At 41.8% G+C, this 21669-nt stretch overlaps 2 protein-coding genes across 2 annotated transcripts in view; one reads left to right on the top strand and one right to left on the bottom strand.

Moving 5' to 3' along the window:
- Nucleotides 1-21669, bottom strand: part of nrxn3a (neurexin 3a) — a 277628-nt gene that overhangs the window by 132863 nt on the left and 123096 nt on the right. Inside the window, 1 exon segment of the mRNA XM_079692792.1 lies at nucleotides 17032-17193. Within this exon segment, the coding sequence (XP_079548918.1) occupies nucleotides 17032-17193 (162 nt within the window).
- The window catches only part of LOC307045907 (uncharacterized protein), a 71326-nt gene continuing 55218 nt past the window's right edge, over nucleotides 5562-21669 (top strand). Inside the window, exon 1 of the mRNA XM_079691935.1 lies at nucleotides 5562-12760. The gene's annotated coding sequence lies outside the window, so the exon portion shown is untranslated. The remainder of the gene's footprint in view (nucleotides 12761-21669) is intronic.

Genomic DNA, 21669 nt, shown 5'->3' with positions numbered 1-21669 from the left:
CTGTCAAAAATACTTGAACGTGTCATTGCCTCACAACTAAAATCTCACCTCAGCTCCAATGACCTCTTTGAGCCATTTCAATCTGGTTTCCGATCAAAACACAGCACAGAAACAGCTCTTCTGAAAATCACAAACGACCTCCTCCTCTCCTCTGACTCCGGCAACCTGAACATCCTCATCCTCCTCGACCTCACCGCAGCATTCGACACCATCAACCACACCATCCTGCTGTCCCTCCTCGAATCATCACTCAACATCACTGACACTGCACTCTCCTGGCTGAAATCCTACCTCACCGACAGACATTAGTTTATCAACATCAACAACTGCACCTCCTCCACTGCTCCTCTGTCCCAAGGCGTCCCCCAGGGTTCGGTGCTTGGCCCCCTCCTCTTCATCCTTTACATGCTCCCCCTTGGGAAAATAATTTGTCGCATCCAATTTTATATCTCAACAAAAACCATCACCCCCGCAACACACTCCACTCTCACCAACAGTCTCTCAGAAATAAAAGCATGGATGCAAACAAACTATCTCCAACTGAACAGTGCCAAATCAGACATCATCATCATCGGCCCCCCATCCCGTATCATAGACATCCAGAATTTCAACTTCACCATTGACAGCCACACTCTATCTCCCCCCCCCTCACATCCGCAACCTCGGGGTCATTTTCGACAGTCAGCTCAAATTCCACCACCACATAAATCACATCTCCAGGACCGTCTTTTTCCACCTCAAAAACATTGCCCGTCTCCACCCATCACTCTCCTCCTCTGCTGCTGAAACCCTGATTCATGCATTCATCACTTCACGACTCGACTACTGCAATAGCATCCTCTATGGCATACCATCCAACCTCCTCAATAAACTCCAACATATCCAGAACTCTGCTGCCCGCCTCCTCACCCACACCCGCTCCCAAGACCACATCACTCCCATCCTCCAGAACCTCCACTGGCTCCCCGTCTGTCAAAGAATCCACTTCAAAGTCCTCCTCATTACTTACAAAGCCCTCAACAACCAGGCCCCCCCCCCCCACCTCACAGACCTGCTGCCCCACCACACCCCTTCCCGCTGCCTCCGCTCATCAGAAGCCAACCTCCTATCCATCCCCACCGGCATCAATCACCGGACCTGGGGGGACAGAGCCTTCTCCGTCGCTGCCCCCTCCCTCTGGAACTCACTCCCACAACCCATCAGAGACTGCACCGACCTCACCACCTTCAAAAAACTCACAAAAACTCACCTTTTCAATCTGGCTTTTCATGTGTGATTGTTTTTGTATTATTTGACTTTAACTTTAACTATATATTTATTTGTTGTTCCTTTCTTCTCTTTTCTTTTCACTATTATCTTTAAAGCGTCTTTGAGCACCTGTAAAAGCGCTAACAAATTAAATCTATTATTATTATTATTATACATTTCTGGAAGATCTAAAATGTTTATAATGTTCTAGGATAGTTTTGTGTACACACTACAAAGGGTAAAGATCAAGGGAAAACAGTATCAAACAGCTTCTCTGTGTGTGTGTGTGTGTGTGTGTGTGTGTGTGTGTGCGTGCGTGCGTGCGTGCGTGCGTGCGTGTGTGTGTGTGTGTGTGTGTGTGTGTGTGTGTCCTGGTATTGTATCCGGGTATTGTATCCGGGTATTGTATCCGGGACCCGAACCTTTTATGAAGGACATAAATGCGGGTGGGCATTTTTTTACAAGTGGAAAAAAATAAAAACAATTCCACATGTCCTTCACAATAAATAAGCCCCGGCCATTGAGTTTCAGGTTGAACGAAAATATCCTTATATTCTTTTGTATTCATTCAAAATGGAAATTGGGTCAATTTGACCTGAACACCACACAAGGAGACATACTCATTTACCCAAAACCATGAACCTATTCTAAACTTTTTTTTTTTGCTTTACCATTAAAAATGTTTATATGTTGTTGATAATGTGATATAGCGAAACGGGTATACATACAGTGGAGGATATATGTATTTTATCCCTTGCATATTTTGTAAGTTTGCCTACTTACAAATAAATTACCAGTTTATATTTTTAACGGTAGGTTTATTTTAACAGTGAGAGTAAGAATATACAAAAGAAAATCCAGAATATGACAATATGTAATAGACAAAAATAGATTTGCATTTAACTGTGGGAAATAAGTATTTGATCCCCTTGGTGGAGAAACCCTTGTTGGACACACAGAGGTCAGACGCTTCTTTTCGTTGGTCACCAGGTTCGTGCACATCTTAGGAAGGATGTTGGTCCACTCGTCTCTGAAGATCCTCTCCAATCCTTCAGGTTTTCAGGCTGATGCTTCTGGAAGCTTCAGCTCCCTCCACAGATTTTCTATGGGATTACGGTCTGGAGACTGGCTAGGCCCCTCCATCACCTCAATGTGCTTCTTCTTTAGCCACTCCTGTGTGGACTTGACCGTATGTTCAGGGTCATTGTCCTGCTAGAAGACCCCTCCATGACCCATTTTCAGAGTCCTGGCTGAGGGAAGGAGGCTATCGGCCAAGATTTTACGGTACATGGCCTCGTCCATCCTCCCCTCGATGCAGGGAAGTGGTCTTGTCCCCTTAGCAGAGAAACACCCCAGAGCATATAGTTTCCACCTCCATGCTGACAGTGGGGATGGTGTTCTGGGGTTATACTCAGCATCTCTCTTTCTCCAACACGGCGTGTCGAGTTGATACAAAAGATCTACATTTTGGTCTCCTCTGACCACATCATCTTCTTCCAAGCCTTCTCTGAATCATTCAGATGTTCATTGTCAAACTTCAGACTGGCCTTTCATGTTCTTCTTGAGCAGGGGGGCCTTCAGGCGCTGCAGGATTTGATCCATTATGGTGTAGTGTGTTATCAATAGTTTACTTGGTGACTGGGGTTCCAGCTGCCTTGAGATCATTAACAAGTTCCTCTTGTGTAGTACTTGGCTGATCCCTCACCTTTCTCATGATCATCAATACACCACGGGGCAAGATCTTGTGTGGAGCCCCAGACCGAGGGCGATTGATTGTTGATTGATGCCCATTTTTTTGTTCTTCCATTTTCAAATAATGGCACCAACAGTTGTCTCCTTCTCACCAAGCTGCTTTCTGATGGTCTTGTAGCCAATCCCAGCCTGGTGCAGGTCTACAGTCTGGTCCCTGAGGTCCTTAGACAGCTCTTTGGTCTTGTCCATGGTGGAGAGGTTGGAATCTGATTTATTGATTCTGTGGACAGGTGTCTTTTATACAGGTAACAAGCTGATATTAGGAGTACTTTCCTAAATAGACTTATGTAACCGGTCCGTGGGAGCCAGAATCCTTGTTTGCTGCAAGGGGATCAAATCCCACAGTTAAATCTTTTATACTTTTAGACTGCTCATTTCTTTGTAAGTGGGTGGACTTACAAAATTGGCAGGGGATCAAATACTTATTTCCTCCACTGTACATATGCACAATATGACATGCATTGTCTAACTTTCTCAACCTGGCCATGTACAATCACTATCCTGTTTGAAGGAAAAAATATAGTGTTGTTTTTAACTATAATGTTAAAATGTGATTTGTTATAACCCTAACATCCTTTTTTATTTCATTCATTGCTACATACCTGGGGGCTCTTATTTATGCAGATTATGCATACACTTCAAATAAGGTTGCCTGTGAATGTTTTCTATTATTAACAACAAAAATGTTTTGTCACTTATTAGGATCTTCAAGGTTCTTTATTTAGTCATACAGGATCTTTCGGATCATAAATGGATTAATAAATAAATGTAATTGATAAATAAATAAATAATTATTCAGTTTATTAATATTCAACCCTAGGCTTTATCAGGCAACTAACTATCAGCCATTTTGCTTGTTTTACGTACTTTGAAAACATGTGGAATTAGTCAAATAGTGTTGGAAGGTAATTGTTTGAAACATGTGATGGCGCTACTGCTCTGTCAAATACATAGTTTTATGAAAAATGTCATAAAAGATGGAGTAATGCATTGTCTTACTGAGTACTGCATTATCTGCAGACAGAGCACACCCCCCCGCCCCCCCCCCCCGGCAGCTATTCTGCAAAGATGGAAAACAAATGAATAAAAACACTAAATGGCAAATCTCTATCACAGCTGCCCATGCTATCAATAACAACGGGAGGACGGAGTCGGGGGGAGGGGGGTGTAGATTGAAATCTGCTCAAGTGGAAAATTGAAGGCCTTTGTCTGAATCGCTGGGCAGAGAAACTCCCTCTGCCGGCTATATATTTTGGGCACATGCATACACAAAACTGACATGTCACTCCTCCATATAATTGTGTGTGTGCGGGCTCGGCCCCAGGGTCTGTCTGGCAGAGCAGTAGATTATGGATAATCCACCAACAGTAAATCAACTCATCCCTTCAGGTGCTCGGGACTGGATGGATCTCTCCTCACTCTCATTCTGTGTAGCTTTGCTTCTCTGGTTGCGACATCCTGCCTCCATAGTTTTTGGTTTGAATAATCAAATACAAAGTCATTTATTTATTTCACAAAGATGATAAAACTGGAAATTCAGCTTCGTTTTTATTATCACTTGTGTAAGCAAAGAAAAAGTAGGGGGGCTGGTGTTTTCGCCATATCTCCCAATTCCAATGATATAGTTAGAGAGAGGATTCATAGGACAGTTTTGACGGTCAGTTTCTATGGTTAAGGTGGAACGATTATTTATTTTGTATTGAATATTTTTACAATTGAAATGTGTTTAATTGTTAGATTGTTTTGCATTTGTTCAAACTGATATTATATATATACATATATATATTATTCACAATAAATTGATCCCAACTGAAATGAAAAGGAATGAGGATGCGTTTATTGGGTTTTTATTTGGATGATACATAAAAATAAAAGGATGTTTCCTTTTGTAGGATATGACAAAAGGAGTATGCTGCATTGACATAAAACACAAATAGAAAAACATATGATGTGGCTACTTTACACGCTCTCCCTTGTACATGCTTGTTGATAAAAGAGAGCATCAATCATATGAAATGTGGCTTTAGACGTAAAGGTGGGGGGCAGGGAGCTGGTGTGGGAACCGTTGTGTGTCGCTGACAATTTGACAAGTCACTTTCAGGTCCCTGCCACCTCCAAACAACAGGAAGAGCAAAACGGCCTTTCAACATGCAGAGTGAGCTTTATCAGCCCACTGCAGACTAGACTGCACACACACACACACACACACACACACACACACACACACACACACACACACACACACACACACACACACACACACACACACACACACACACACACACACACACACACACACACACACACACACACACACACACACACACACACACACACACACACACACACACACACACACACGTTTGTGGATGTGTGTTTTATACGTATGACACTGCCCACACGATAGATGACCTTCACTTCATTTTCTCTTCAACCGCACACACACACACACACACACACACACACACACACACACACACACACACACACACACACACACACACACCCACCCACCCACCCACCCACGCACGCACGCACGCACGCACGCACGCACACACACACACACACACACACACACACACACACACACACACACACACACACACACACACACACACACACATTGAGAGAATGAAAAATGTAACATAATATGGCTCAGGCTTGTCAGTCAGAGCCTCACCTCACAGACAGACTCTGAGTGATGGAGCCTCACAATACTGAAGCATTGGACATGAGGAAGCACATTTATATTCTCAGAGTCTCACAATACTATACTCTACTTTATTTGTATCCCCCCATTCTATTGAAATATTTTCAGTAAGGCACTGGGAATTTGTAGATGGTACAAATCAGCTTTCCCCCACAAAGAGAATTAAACTAAATAATAGTAACAAAACAGAACAATATAAAAATATGGTGTAGTGCATATCTGATTTGGTGTAACCCTCACGTCGGCATACATGGTCACATGGTCTTGCCATGGGACACATTTTGTAAGAACAAAGCATTGGTGCAGTGTGTGGTCCCGCCCCAAGATGGCATCATTTCCTTTGCAGAAAACACATGAGCCAGGACCCTCTCAGGTCTGTTCAGCATGTGAAGGGTGCTTCTATACACCGATTGTCAGGATAAAGATTTGGCTTGGTGCCAAAAGAACATGAACAGAACATGTCAGGAGCACCGGTTCCCCCTTCAACATACTGATATTCTGAACAATCTCTGCTGTTGTATTTGCTGTAAAGTGTCTCTACTGTAGGCTATTTTTATTATATGTACAGCACTTTGGCTCGACCAAAAATCGTTTATAAAGGTGCTATATAAATAAGATTTGATTTGATTTGAACAATACAAATATTTGGTAAGCGGGCACATATATTGGGTTGACGGACACCCCCCCACAAGTATACAAATATCTAGTCAAATCTAAATGTTGGATTTTAAGTATGATAACTCAATGACTGTCCACCGTGACAATATGCCAGCCCACTTACTCTATATATCAAATTCAGTTATTGATCACTCAAAATGAGCAAAAAAACAAAATTATTTAACTATTATATTATAATATATTTGTCCCTATCTGAATTCAACATAATAAATTCACACTGCCAAGGCTGGTCTCGAACCCAGACCTCCTGCATCAAGGGGGGAATCTTATCTCACTGCGCATGTCAGTGTTTGTGGTTAGGCACTGGTGTCCTGAAGAATCCTTTATTTTGGGGAAACCATATAACCAGATGCAGTGTACTGCTTTACAATCTCACTTTCAGGAATTAATTTACAGATAATGAACATTGCTTTACTTTAAAATAAAAGATAAGATATGTAATTTGAGTGAATATTATGCATGAATCCATACTGGAGTGTGAATGGCATATTGCAGAAATACACCCATTGAAATCTGTTTCGATACCACTACCCAGCATGCTCCTGGCAGATATTTGCCTGCAGGAAATTGGTTGAATAGAATAAGTCTTCATGCAGGCTCAGCCAGTGAGGTCTGAGATGGTTGGGTTCACATCTTAACAGAGAAATGGCTCCAGGTCCAGATGATCCACATGGAGTAGGACAAGAGTAGCTTGGCTGCTCAAATATCAATATTGATGGACAATGTTTACCTGATGTCAATTAGTTTATGTTTAATGTGCCCAGAGATTTCATGGTATTTGTATTGCTGCTGTTTGCATTCCTCCTGATGCAGATTCCAAAAATGCTCTACTGCAATGATATATATTTTATAGACTGTCTATTGTGCCGCAAAAGATCTATGTTACACAACTGTAACTCCAGGTTACAGAAGGACCATAAATGATCCGTGAATTATAGAATATAAGAAAACAACACTGCTCCTCATGCTGTCACAACTTGAATATGCAAGGGAAGAATATGCAGAGCAGGCCTGATGCTCTGCTAAACAGGGTAAGTGACTATTTGAAAATGAGACAGTAGCTAAGGACCATTGGGATCAGGTGAAAAATATACCTTAATGCAACGGTGTACCTTCTTCAGAGCTAAAAGAGAAACCATGGGGTAATTGGGTATGAAGAAAATCATTTAAATAATCCACAAAAATAAAGTTAAATCATTAAATTCTCAAAATGTTTATAAAGAAACCTTCAGAACTACACCTAAATGCCTTTTACCTACAATGCAGCAGTACAATCAGCTCAATTGCTTAAAACTTAAATTAAGTTAAAGATGCAATAGAGAACCGCAGTGACGCGTCGTAAAACCCCGAAGTAAGTTAGCAAAAGCATTGCATTTTTTCCAGAGGGTTTTGGAAAATAGCTCGAAATAAGGTCTGGATTCGTGCCATGAGGTAAGCTGACGTTACATTTTTGTCCATGTCACGGTGAAATGTAAATGATGGGTAGTGACTGTATCGCCGTTTTAGAGATGGCGCTGCTGAAAAGACCGCAACATAAGTAAAGATAATGAATACATCCTATTAAAACCTGTGTGGCTTATATGATAAGTCTTATTAGTACAAGCAGCATAACGTTTCACCATGTAACTAAAGATTGTAGTCAGGGAAATCAGTTTGACATATTGAACTAATAACACATCACCTCAGGCTGGTAGAGAACTCTCTGCTCCATAGCTTCTCTTGGACGTAAAATCACATGTACATTTTACATTTATATTCAATTTAATATCCCATCCCTCACATACTTTTGTATATATAATAACTTATATTTTGTTTTTCTTGTTATGCTGCTGCAACACAAACATTTCCCAAATTGGGATCAATACAGTAATATCTTATCTTAATTAATTAAGAAATATAACTATTATAATTAGTGTAGCAGCTGACACCTATTTTCAATATGGATTAATCTACCATTTATTTCTTTAGTTCAATTTTCATCTATAAAAATGTCAAAATAGTGAAAATGTTCACGAGACTTATCAAAGTGCAAGGTTATATCTTTAGATGTTTTGTTTTAGCCTATGTACTGTATGTCTTAATGCTCTTACAGTATATGTGACGGTGTGACTTCCATGAAACTATATTTTATATCTTCTCAACAGACGAGCTGACAGGAAACCTAACACTCTAACAACCACAACATTGCAAAGGCGAGTAAATGTAAATTAAAAACAATTCACAATTTTTGTATTTCTTCTTCCTTGCAGTGAGGTGAAGCTGACCTTGCACTTGGTGCCAGTAAGGATGTTCCTCACGCAGGCTGAATGTTTCTCCTTCCTTACTGACAAAGAAGCCCTTGATTTGCAATGCTTCACTAATTGTTATTTCCCTGGCTCTGTAGGGACACTTTACCTCCAGCACAGCGGAAGACCCAACCAGACCATCCGGAGATGCCCCCAACAATCCTGATAGGGAGAGCCACAAATCTGACTCATGGACCTGCATCTGAGTTGCAGTGGTGAATGCCCTGACGCCCTCACATTCATTCATAGTCCCCCACTGTACAGACAAAACACCATCAAGGGCCTGTTGTTGCCTTAGCACCCTGGCAATAAAGGAAGCAGTCACACGCTTTGACCTCAGGACAGCTCCAAAGTTGCTAACAGTCAACCTTCCTTTCCGGAACAAATGCCAGTTTGGGTTGGTTCGCTGACCAGTGGTAGCCACCTGAATTGCCCTCTGTTGCTCTTCAGACAATGCCATGCTTGCCACAATTGCCTCAGGTCCCTGATGCCCAACAGATTTGATAATTTCAGGAACAGTAAGTGTTTCCAAGCTGCAGTGTTCCTCTTCTGGCTCGGGGGAGAGAAGCCAAGAAATTCCTGAGAACCTGCCCCCGAGTCTGTCCCTCAGCCAGTCACGATCTTCGGAGGTGGGCTCTCTTGTCAGCGGGTTAAATTAGATATTGGTTTCAACAGTCACATTAAAAAAGTTACTAAATCAGCTTACTATCACCTAAAGAACATATCTAGGATTAAAAGACTAATGTCACAGCAGGATTTGGAAAAACGTGTCCATGCTTTTATCTTCAGTAGACTGGACTACTGCAATGGTGTCTTCACAGGTCTCACTAAAAAATCTGTTAGAAAGCTGCAGCTGATTCAGAACACCGCTGCTCGAGTCCTCACTAACACTAAGAAAGTGGATCACATCACTCCTGTTCTGAAGTCTTTAATCTGGTTCCTCACTAACACTAAGAAAGTGGATCACATTACTCCTGTTCTGAAGTCTTTACACTGGCTTCCTGTGTGTCAAAGAATAGATTTCAAAATACTGCTGCTGTTTATAAAGCACTGAATGGTTTAGGCCCAAAATGCATTTCTGACCTCCTGCTAAATGATGAACCATCCAGATCTCTCAGGTCTTCAGGGACTGGTCAGCTTTCTGTCCCCAGAGTCAGAACTAAACATGGTAAAGCAGCGTTCAGTTATTATGCTCCAAATATCTGGAACAAACTCCCAGAAACCTGCAGGTCCGCTGCAACTCTTACTACTTTTAAATCCAGGCTGAAGACTTTTCTTTTTGTCGCTGCTCTTAATTGAACTATTCATATCTTAGACTGCACTGTAACTTTTATCCATGTATTTTTTCTTTTAATGTTTATTTTATTAGCTTTTCTTTTTAATGACTGATTTTAAATGCCATTTTCTTAATGTCTTTCATTTTTTGTAAAGCACTTTGAATTGCCTTGTGTTGAAAAGTGCTATATAAATAAACTTGCCTTGCCTTGCCTAATAAAGATTTAATGTGACACATAACATTGATTTGTTGATGGGAATTAATGTGAATAAATTAACTCGGTCTTAAAAGGTTAACGGTACTCTTGCTATCGCTACTCACCGACACTATAAACCTTGTCCCTCATGCTAGCCCTGACAACACCGGTAAGCACACCTTCACTGCACTGTAACGTGTCCTGACTTGGTTCTCTCCTCTATCTACACTCTTCTTGTCATCTTTGTAAAACGATATCAGACTGGTAATTGACACAGCCATGACTTCTAGTTAAATTCAGTGTGGCTAAAATGAAAAGCTTTGTTAAAATATGCAAGCACGCGAAAGTCAAACTCAGCTTTATTGTCAAAAATTCTACATGTGTTATACATCCAGAAATATCTGAATATCGTTTCCCACAGTGTGACATGTATACATAAAACAAAAAGGGCCTAGATAAACGTGGTATACATTAAACAAAACGGGCCTAGATAACCGGGGTATACAGTTTAAAATGTTAATATATTTAAAGTGTTCAAAGTGCAGTTTCAGTGCAAGTCAGTTGAAACGATCTTAAGTTGGCGTGACGTTGAAGTCGTGCGACCCTGATGCTGTACTGGCTTGTAGTTCGTTTATAGCATAACGTTAGCATTTCGCTTTTGGCGACTAGATTTATGATTCAAAAATTATAAAAGTAGGGTTGACATGTGGAGATTATCCGGCTGAACAAAACGTGATCCCTCTCTTAAATGTGTGTCAACCACAGACCTTATTTCGAGCCATTTTCCAAAATCCTATGGAGAATTTGCATTGGTTTTTCGCGAAGGAACCGGAAGAAGTTTACTTCCGGGTTTTACGACGCGTCACTGCAGTTCTCTATACCAGAGTCTATTACAGTCAAACTTTACTTTAAGGGACACTACTCTGCTTAATAAAACACACTTATATATCGACGTAACCATTTAACTATTCATTTATTGATGCTTTAAGTCTTGCATAATTGAGTGACAGGTAGATTTTAACAGGTCGCTAGCAGCAATCCAGTCCGTCCCAATCTTCTGAGCTGTGTCCAGTGACGGCTGTTACACACACCATCATCCACCAATACTTTCATTAGATAGCTGTTTTCAGTTTGTCTATGTATCTGCCCAGCTTTCAATTAAACTATAAAAATAAATAAATATGCAGTGTAAGTAAAATCTTACACATATATATTTGAATTAAAGTAAAATGCACAATATTTACCTCAGCATATGTAGGAGCGAACAACTTCTTTCAAATATTGAATTGCATTATCAAAGTGCTGTTACTGCAGGAAGCAGAGAGCAGCACTCTCTGAACCCTCGATGTGTCGAGCTGCTGAATGCAGTCACACAGGCACAGACAGACGCTTCATATGAGTGCTTGATGGAGGTGTAATGACAATGACAATTACAGCAATTATGTGTTATTGTAGGCCATTATGTATTTTGTAGGTTTTGAGATGTAGGCTTTCTCTGTAATTGCTGGCTTATGAAAGGCATAATAATCACGGTCCAGGCAGCCGCAGGAGCTACCAATGGCGACCAGTACCTGGTGCCATGGTAACAACACATTTATCTATAATGCCACTCTGTGGATGTGGAGGACTAGAGCATTGGCAGCAGGCAAATTATCCCTAATGGCAGGGACTGGAGGATGGGGGGGGTGCTTGGCAGCAGACAGAGGCAGAACTGGTGGGTGCTACGGAGGTGTGGGTGGGTGGGCAAAATGTGTGTGACTTCATGGGGGGGGCGGTATGATGACAGTCTTTCAGACGGTGTTTGTGACCTTTGTGCATCCATGAATGTCTGTGTATGTCTGTATTATTTAAAGAATCAAAGTTAGTCCATGTTCAGGTTCCGAGGCTTCAAAATAATTTACACTTTACTTAAAAGATCATAACTCAAATCCAAATATCACTATTCAGGCAATCTACTATGAAATCAAGCGTCAAATTAGTGCCAAACACAGGTCTGAAAACAGTTTCCTCCCTGCCATCGGACCCTTACTCAGCAGCCTCCCCACTACAGCAGTGTGACCTTACGCCATGTTTAACCATAACTCAAAATATATCTTATATATATATACATATGTATAGTTTGTTGTAAGTGCCTCCTTATCAACATGATTTTTGATATATCACTAGTATGCCACACTATTCTGATAAGTGCTGCAGTGGAAATGTTGTATATTGATTGATGAAGTGTTTGAGTGTGCTTAAAAGGCCACATGTAAATGTGTGTGTGACACCACTTCCACCCTTAAGACATGTGTGTGTCATGATGAGGAACTAAAGGATTCAAATCTAATGTGCGTGCTTAGATGTATATTTCTATGTGTTGTGTGTACACATGTGTGTTGTGTGTGTGTGAGGGGTGGATGGTACAGCGGATCTCAGACCGACCCAGCATGGCACAGAGCAGGAAGTAGGCCAGGGGGAGATTAAAAGGTGAGAGCCACTTCCTTTCTCTCCCTGTGGCCCATGTGATGCTGTGTACTGTGTGTGTGTGTGTGTGTGTGTGTGTGTGTGTGTGTGTGTGTGTGTGTGTGTGTGTGTGTGTGTGTGTGTGTGTGTGTGTGTGTGTGTGTGTGTGTGTGTGTGTGTGTGTGTGTGTGTGTGTGTGTGTGTGTGTGTGTGTGTGTATGTGTGTGTGTGTAACACTGCCTTACAGTGACTCTAATCCTCTGTTCTGCTCCTCATGAGTGAAACAGCAGACTGATGGCCCTTTCATTACTACATAATCATTTATTAAAGCATTTGCGAAACTTGATTTGGGTTTCATTTATGTTTATAGAATGATATGTAAATATGTAAATAACATAAAGTGTTATGAAGCTTTGTCCCTTTGACACTTCACCCCAAATTGCTCCTTTGTGTATTGTCCACAGTATGGGAAATGCTCTCGTGTTTTCAGACATGTAAGGAATAACGTATTTGCTTCCTGACAGAACTATGTGTTTCTCACTGTATTTTATTCAAACAAAACGTTGTTTCCAATGATTACTGTAATGCAAGACGCTAACTCATTATAGAACAGACGGAAGCCACAGGGGAATAGGACCTTTTCTTTGCTTTATTGAATGGGATTACATAGTAAAATTGGTAGGGTTTTCCAATTTGCCTTCAACATAGAGGAAGGGATTACAATGGCCTGATGGCCTGGTGCCTTGCTCAAGGTGATTCAGCTTTCATACTATTTCTAAAGAAAATAACTAACATCCAAGCATGACATTGGAGTCAGATCGAAAGGAGGTTTCAGAATACAGCCTGAGATGCTGAGGAACTACAGGATAAGGTTTTCACTTTGACTAAGTTACATCTCTTGTGAAGTTTAAGTCGGATCAAGACCAAACAAGACAACGGTTTGCTTTGAGTTGAAACCGGATTATTACAAACAAGACAGAGGTATAAACATGAAGTGATTTGGGTTGAAACTCATTCTGGTAATGTCATTATTTTTGCAGGGGGATTCTTAATGTGGCTCTCACATTTTTGCAAAGCACATTTCTGTTTCCTCTCTTTCTTCACATCTTCAAGGAAAATCCTAACATGCATGCCTGTATTAACCACCATACAATCCTAGAGCTACTGTCACATGATGCTTGGTTGGTCTACTTTTCCTTCACAACGGCATCACAGTCCGCTAAGAAAAGAGTCCCTTTTACAGACATTCATTATCTCTGCGTAAGATAGCAGCCTAAAGTAACTGCTTCAAAAGTGTTAACAAATAAGAAGTGCTTGTCTGCACAAGGAGATCAGCTCTACAACCTAAAAATGGGTCACTTTCTGGGACACTGAAAGAAAATACAGATCAAATAAATTCCTAATGGGGGAATGACTGGTATTGAAAATGAAAATAAAGAGTGGAATGTGGCTTAACCAATCCTGCAGTTGTACTACTAATATAGCAAATGAACTTCAATTTAAAGGTCACCTATTATGTAAAATGCACTTTTTTATGCCTTTTATACAGAAATATATGTCCCCGGTGTGTAAGGAGACTCACAAAGTGTCAGAAAATACAACCTGATTTGCTGATCCAGATTTACTGCGGTCATAATGACATTACTAAAATGTGGGCTGGCTTTACGTTGAACTCCTGGCCCAACCTATCGTCTCCATATACAGTCGCTAGCTGAATCCCCTCCCTCAGCTGTGTGTCTGTGTATTCAGCAGGATGTCTACAGGAGGGACTTAGAGTAAAGTTGTTATATATAAAATATATAATGGCACTGTTCTAGCAGTAAACACTGAATAAAAAACATGTCAAGCGATGTGCTGAATAAGAAACAATGTGCAACGTGTTTTGGAAGGAATATGGTCTGTTTTTACATTAGCAAGCATCGCTAACACTCAGAGTTAACGCTGTACTGGAGAAAATATGTGTAAAGAAGCAGGATATAAAAAGGTACTGTCCTTGTGGTAAACCCGCAAGAGAGAATGCGTTTGAGCTCCATACTGTTTCAGAAATAATGCTTGATGTGGTTTGGAACATAATATGGCGTTTCATCACGGTAGCGTTTAGCTGAGTTTCTGCTGGTAGCCAGCCTTGCGTGTGGACGCTCCAGAGGGGCGTGGCCAGCAGCAGGTCCAAAGGGGCGTGGCCAGCAGCAGCTCGGTTGCATTTAAAGGGTCGGACCCAGAATCAGCACTACAGTAACAGGGCTGAAATAGAGGGGTATGAGGCATGCTACAATGGGTGATCTGTTTGAGCAAAACACTATAGAGACATGTTTTGTATAGATGTGGCCCTATATAATATATTGGTCAAATATAGCATAATAGGTGAGCTTTAAGATAAATCATTGACTACATACTACCATTGCAGTGAGACGCAATAATATAAAACCAGATTTATCAAGATTCTATTTTTGGAGGAGCCGACGCAATTTATGAGCAGCAAAAAATGTTTCACCTGCTAGCATAAGAGCTAACGTTATGTCCCAAAGATGACCTCAGGAATGACCAGCCCAACCAAATGGTAGTTCAAAAGTATTTTCATCATTAGGAAAATACATTTAATTCCGCCATGTATCACAACCGTGACTCGAAAAGAGTGAAGTTTGTTTGTTTTTGCTGCTGACTGTTTGGTCCCCCCTGCAGGTCTCAACCCTCAGGTGCGTGAGGCGACATGTTGGATTGGAGATTGATACGACAGAGACCATCTGCAAAATAACACATGCTACTGTGTGTTTCTTTAGTCATCAATGTTGTCGAATCTCTGGGGGAAAACTGATTGCCTTATCTTTTGATAAGTTGTCAGAGGGGGGTGGGAGGGTGGACTACACAACCCTGAATTTCCTGATGCTCCCCAATAACATTTGTTCTGACGCCGACTCTAGGTAACTTGGTGGATAATTATGACTTCATCATTTCAAACTCCAGAGGCGTGTAGTACGAATCCAAATCCAAAACATACGCGCTCTCGCTAAACTGTCCTACGACGCAGGTTATCAAGTGAATCGCTCAAGCCAGCCGTGTCCTATCTAGTTAGGTGCGCGTTCACATGAAAGGGGTGGTATTTGGAGCATTCGACCAATCACAAACATGGAGAAGCATACTGACAGCGAAGCGTCATACTTCCTAAATGAAAAGTGAACTTTAATATTAAACAAATGAAGAAGTAAAACTTTAAACATGCATGACTTAAACACTTTATCCAGGATAAAAGCCACATAGCTGCACCTGCAAGGTGAATACAGCTGGTAAAAGAAAAAGTGTTTGGATGCGTACATTAACAGGTTTATGATATCACTGCCCCCCCATCTAAGACACGAGTGGATCTGACTTTAATTACATTTATCTCGAGTGTTTCGTCAACTTAATGTGTTGCTTAAAGTAATACTTCTGCATACAGTATGTGACACTGTGAGTGTTGCACGGCCAGATACGGCTCAGCTGACTCAGACAAGGAAATATATGATACATTATGATGACTGTACTTAATGTTACTCTGATCCGGTTACTTATGTTGTGGCAGATATTTAAGTAAGCTTTCTTAATGCTAATGTTATAATAGTCAGATTGCTCTGAAGATGGGAGGTGATATTCTATTAATGTTCACGTTCACACAGTCGCTGATTTTGCCGGCCGTCTTTCCTGCAACGGCAGCTTTTCTGTATGTCCTTTCTCCTGTAATATGATTTGATCGCTTTAAACTCCGCACACTGAGATCTGATTGGTCAGCAGGCAGTGCTTTCACTGAGTTGAGCTCTTAGCCTGCAACCTAACCTGCTCCGGGCAGGTTAGCCGCTCAGCATAAGTTACCATGGAGATCTAGCCTGCTAAAAAGAGAACCAGCGTCGTAGGACCAGAAACCCAGAGATTTCCCTGAAGTTAGCCAGCTAAGCAAAAATCCTGCTTCGTAGTACAGGCCTCTGCTTTTGTTGGGTTTGATCCACATAACCCAAAACCCTTTATTGCTGCAAATAAAAAAAAATATTTCTGTTGGTCATATTTTACACAGTTATTTTAGAATATCATTGATTTGGAAATTCATATTGTGTGTGTGTGTCTAACAAGTTTGTGTTGAGTTAAAAGGCTATGTTGAGTTAATGTTTCTCTGGGGGGAAAAAGCATGAATTAAGCGAATACTGAGCTGGGGAGCATCGTTTTCAGGCTTCCACTTGGACACACTGGAACATAGGACCCTGGGAAAGGGAATGATCCCAAATGAGCTGTGATAAACCCTCATGTACAGTACCTGCCATGTACCAGCATAAACAGGCACAGTTAGAGAATATCTGGTAAATGAAGTGGAACATCTAGGACGGCATAAACAAATACATGAGCTGTGAGCATGTAATGATCATGCCACGAACACATTTCATTTAGACTGCAGTGAACAATAAAACGGATGCTGTACCTCCTTGAGACAGCCCATGAAGTTGTTGCTGACTGGAGACCCCGGCAGGTCTGCGGTGCTGGGACTTCCTCCCACATAGAAGAAGTCATCAGAGCCCAACATGGTGTAGTCTTCCTGGGTGTAACCCGTGGTGGTCAGAATCCCATCCACTGATATTGTCACCTGACAATGAGGAGTGAACAGTGAATGTGGAAATACAACTTGTAACTTGAATTTTCAGGACATAAGTCTTTTAGAACTTAGAACTGAGATGGTTTTGCAATTTGAGTCTTTTATTTTACATTGGTTAGTTCCAGTAACTGACAAACATGAATTTATTTTCATCTTCATGTGCCACTAATAATGCACAAACCATGCTGTGTTTATGTGATCTTGTTTTATGTCTACATGTGAGGGAGGCAAGAAACTAACAGAATAAATACACATGATAAAAACACCCAACCCAAGGAGAGGGAGGAGTCACAACAGAGACAATCAAATGCAAACATGCAGGTCACACAGAAGGGCAGATACACACACACTGTATGAAATTATTATTATTATTATCATATCTGACAGGATTTCTACTAAAAGTTAGGGTCTAGCCAGCAGAGGTGGAAAATAACGACGTACATAACTAATAACTGTCTTTTATTTCGTCATTGCTACATTCAGATGACCAGCATAATGCATAGCGCAATGGATTTCTGCACAGTCTGTTCCTGACAATGAGCATGGGTAAAACAGTGTTTGTGCCCTGGTGGATCCATCCATTTCTCTAAAGCAATACGGGTTGTCTCATAGTTTCACTTGTTCAGGAGTGTGAATGAGTTGAGAGTCTGGTATATGGAGGATTCAGTCCATGTCAGGCCATGCACATACTGTATAGTGCACAGGTCAGAATTCTCAGTCTTCCTTTTTATTCTGGGTGTAATATGCTCAAAATTGCATGTAAAATGAACATCTGGAATGAAGCAGATTAGTTAAAACCCTGAAGAAGCAAAGTCATATGTGACTTTAGCAGAGGGGTAGATTTAAAAGGAAGGCAGAATACCAACATCAGTGGATGGCCAGATGAATGACAAGATGAGGAAAGCAAACAGAAAAGGAAGGAAATAAAAACAGGATTTGTTTTAGGAATTGTAACCTGATATACTGAAGTTTGAAGAGAGGAAGGGAAGAAGCACACAGCAAACCAAAAATGACATAAAGCGATATCTACCATGAAATGGAGAGTGTTTAAGATAGCGCGTCCAATGCCTGTTTGCTTTGCAGAAAGGCGGGTAGGAAAAAAACATAATTATACAATTGAAAAGAATACATGAAAGTGAATTAAAACCAAATAATAAAAAAGCAAGGGGTTGGTACACATGTTAGTAAAGCAATGGGTCATGTTATTCTTTTAATCTCTACTTACTTACAGTCAGGTTAAAAGCTGGAAACAGGAAGCAAGGTTAAAAGGATTGGGAAAAGAAGGTTTGTCATTTATTTCCTAAAAGCGTCCGGAAAGAAAAAACAGATTTAAAGAATGTTGTGGAGCGGCTTCATGATCAAGGCAGATTCACTTTAATCATACTGGTTCAGACGTTTACAGCAGCAACCTACTAATGTTGCAGAGCTGCTCTTCTTAACAGCAGATGGGCAATACAGCGCCTATTCTCACATATGAGTGAAAGTACGAGTATTTAAATGTGAAAAATTAGTTTGGGCTTCTTGATTGGGAAAATACTCTCTGAGGAACTTTGGGAATAACTTGGTGACAGGCTGTAGTGGCCAACATCTAAAAGTTTCTCATACACACCGACCCCTAATTTTTCTCTCAGAATCAATTATTCAAATTACCCAAAAAATAAAGGGAGCTGTAAAACGACCAACAAATTATGAATTTAGAAAAATAAAGTATATACATTACATCCCTTATTGATGTTGAAAGAAGACCTATTGTTCTTCCGTCTCCAGGAGGCGGCACAGCTTAGCTATGGGCCTATCGATAATGGAGCTTTTCGTCTGGAGCTTCACTGTACAGGTCAGACCTCTTGCATTAGGCTTCGTCTCCAGTAATCTGCCTAATGGCCACGACCCCCATGGAGCAGTTGGGTCAACTACCAGGACGACATCTCCAACGCTAAAGTTTTTCCTCACTGTGTTCCATTTCTGTCTCTCTTGGAGCAGCAGAAGGTATTCCTTTGTCCATCTATGCCAGAACAGATCCACCATGTACTGGACCTGCTTACAGCGGCGCCTGGCATAGAGGTCAGATCTCTGAAACGTTCCCGGAGGTAGGATAGGTTGCGTTTTTAGCAGGAGGATGTGATTGGGAGTCAGTGGTTCCAGGTCGTGTGGATCGGAGGACACGGTGGAGAGAGGACGGTTATTGAGGATGGACTCTACCTCGCAGAAGATGGTTTGTAGGCCTTCATCGTCGAGGGTTTGCTGATGGAGAGTGGAGGTCAGCACCTGACGGACAGATCTTATGAGTCTTTCCCAGACTCCACCATAATGTGAGGCCGCCGGTGGATTAATATTCCACTGGATTCCTTCAGGGTGCAAAGCGCCTTGGATTTTCCCTTCGTTTACCCAGTACTTTTTACGGAGCTCTGAAAGCATGTAGTTTCTCCCGCTGTGTCCAGAGCCTTCATGGATGTGTCGTAGTAGGAGATCTGAAGTGTGAGCATCTTTGGGGAGAATATAAGGGTGCTTGGTCTCATCAGGCATTGCAGATCTGTGTAGGCGGCCGCCTACTCTCATGATGCCTTCATCCAGTGTAGGATCGAGCCTACAGATATTACTGCTCTTCTGCACTCTAAATGGAGCGGTTTCCAGCGCTACCATTTCCACTGGGAAGGATTGCTTTTGAACATAGGTGATGACTGACCTCTCTGCCGGTGAAAGGTCTTCCACTGTGAGGAGCTGTCCACCAAGTGTGGTCCTGAAAGCGCTTAGCTCAGTGCTCACCTTTTGGCTGCTCGAGCGGGTGGTGATGGGACCTGAGGAAAGTTCTTTAAGCTTTTTGACATCAGAGCATTATTCACCTTGAGATGCCATGCCACTGCTTTAAGTAGCCTCTTCCAATCAGAGAAGTATGACATAAGATGGTCTGTGGGAGTTTCAATGCTTGCCACTGTTGTGAGTACAGCAGTGTTTTTCCTGACCTCTGGGTCATTTTGCATTTTACTCGGACAAAGGCAACATGAACAATATCCTGAATGTTAACCTGCCTAATGTAGATTACTGAGCCATAGCCATTCTCACTGGCGTCTGAAAAGTGATGCAGCTGTGCAAACCTTTTTGTTCCATAGCTCTTTGGCTTCAGACAGCGAGGCACTTGGAAGTGTTTTATCCTCTCCAGACATGCTATCCATTCGATCCATTTATCTGATATAGTCTGGGGCAAAGGTTCGTCCCACCCGAAACCCCTCTGGCAGAGCTCTTGTAGCAACTGCTTGGCTGGGAGAATCCGAGGAGCCAGAAAGCTGAGTGGATCAAAGATTTAACTTACAACTGAAAGTATTCCTCTTCGTGTATGTGGCTTCTGGTTGAGACGGATGTTAAACTGGAAATTGTCAGAGTCCACACCCCACTGCAAACCCAATGTTCTTTCAATGGGGAGACTGTCTTTGTTGAGATCCAAAGTCCTAATGTCCTTTGCCCTTTGCTCTTTGGGGATGGAGGCCAGAACTGCTCTGCTGTTGCTAACCCACTGGGTCAGCTGAAACCCGCCTCTTCTGCATAATGCAGTGAGGTCCTTTACTAGCTGGATGGCTTCAGTTTCTTTTGCGACTGACTTTACACAGTCGTCAACATAAAAGTTGCTTCGGACAGTTTCAGCTACTTGAGGTGGGAACCCTCAAATTGTCATCAGCCGTCTTTTGTAACGCAAAGATTGCACAGCTTGGGGAGGACACAGCACCAAAAATGTGCACCAGCATGCGGTATTCTGTCACAATTCTTGTGTTGTATCACGTTTTTAGTTTTGTGTGTCTGGTAGTGGGTGTTTTGCTTTTCTCCTTGTCATGTTTTCCTCCCTGTGTATTGTCTGGTCTTTTTTCTATGTGCTCTTGTAAAAGTTTTGATCCTCACTACGTGAGCGTTTTCATTTTGTTCTCCATTTTTGTCACCTCAGTTAGAGATTGATAGAAACCATTTTTTGTTGTTCATTTTTTGCTGTTTTTTTGATAAAATAAAGTATCTTACAAATACTTTACCTCTGTCTCCCGGGTCGTGCAATTGGGTCCTACCTCCTAAGTGTCTGAGTTCTTAACAGAAAGAACTGACCATTATGGACCCAGCCGACCCAAGAACACTTCACGCCGCTCTGTCAGCACACGGCGTGAAAGTGTTTCACCACGAGGAACAGCTGGGTATGGCCACCCAGAGAATACAAGAGCAGAGAAAACGCAAGGCAGAGATTCAGGAAGATATCTCTACACAGCTGCAACAGCTGGCTGAAAAGATTAATCGTTTGATCCCTCACCTGCGGACTGCTCCAGTTCCGGCCCCAGCAGCCATGGTTCCAGCTTCACTACCGGCCCCAGTAGCCATGGTCCCGACTCCAGTTTTGGCTCCAGTACTGGCTCTTCGGCCGATGCCAGCTTCCTGTGCCCTGTCGGCTTACCGACCGTCTCAAGTCTCCTCTCGAGTCCCCTGTCAAGTTCCTTT

Source organism: Notothenia rossii (genome assembly GCF_949606895.1).
Source record: "Notothenia rossii genome assembly, chromosome: 7".
NCBI lineage: Eukaryota > Metazoa > Chordata > Actinopteri > Perciformes > Nototheniidae > Notothenia > Notothenia rossii.
Note: the sequence above shows the minus strand (reverse complement) of the source record. Positions and strands in the feature narration are given on the sequence as shown.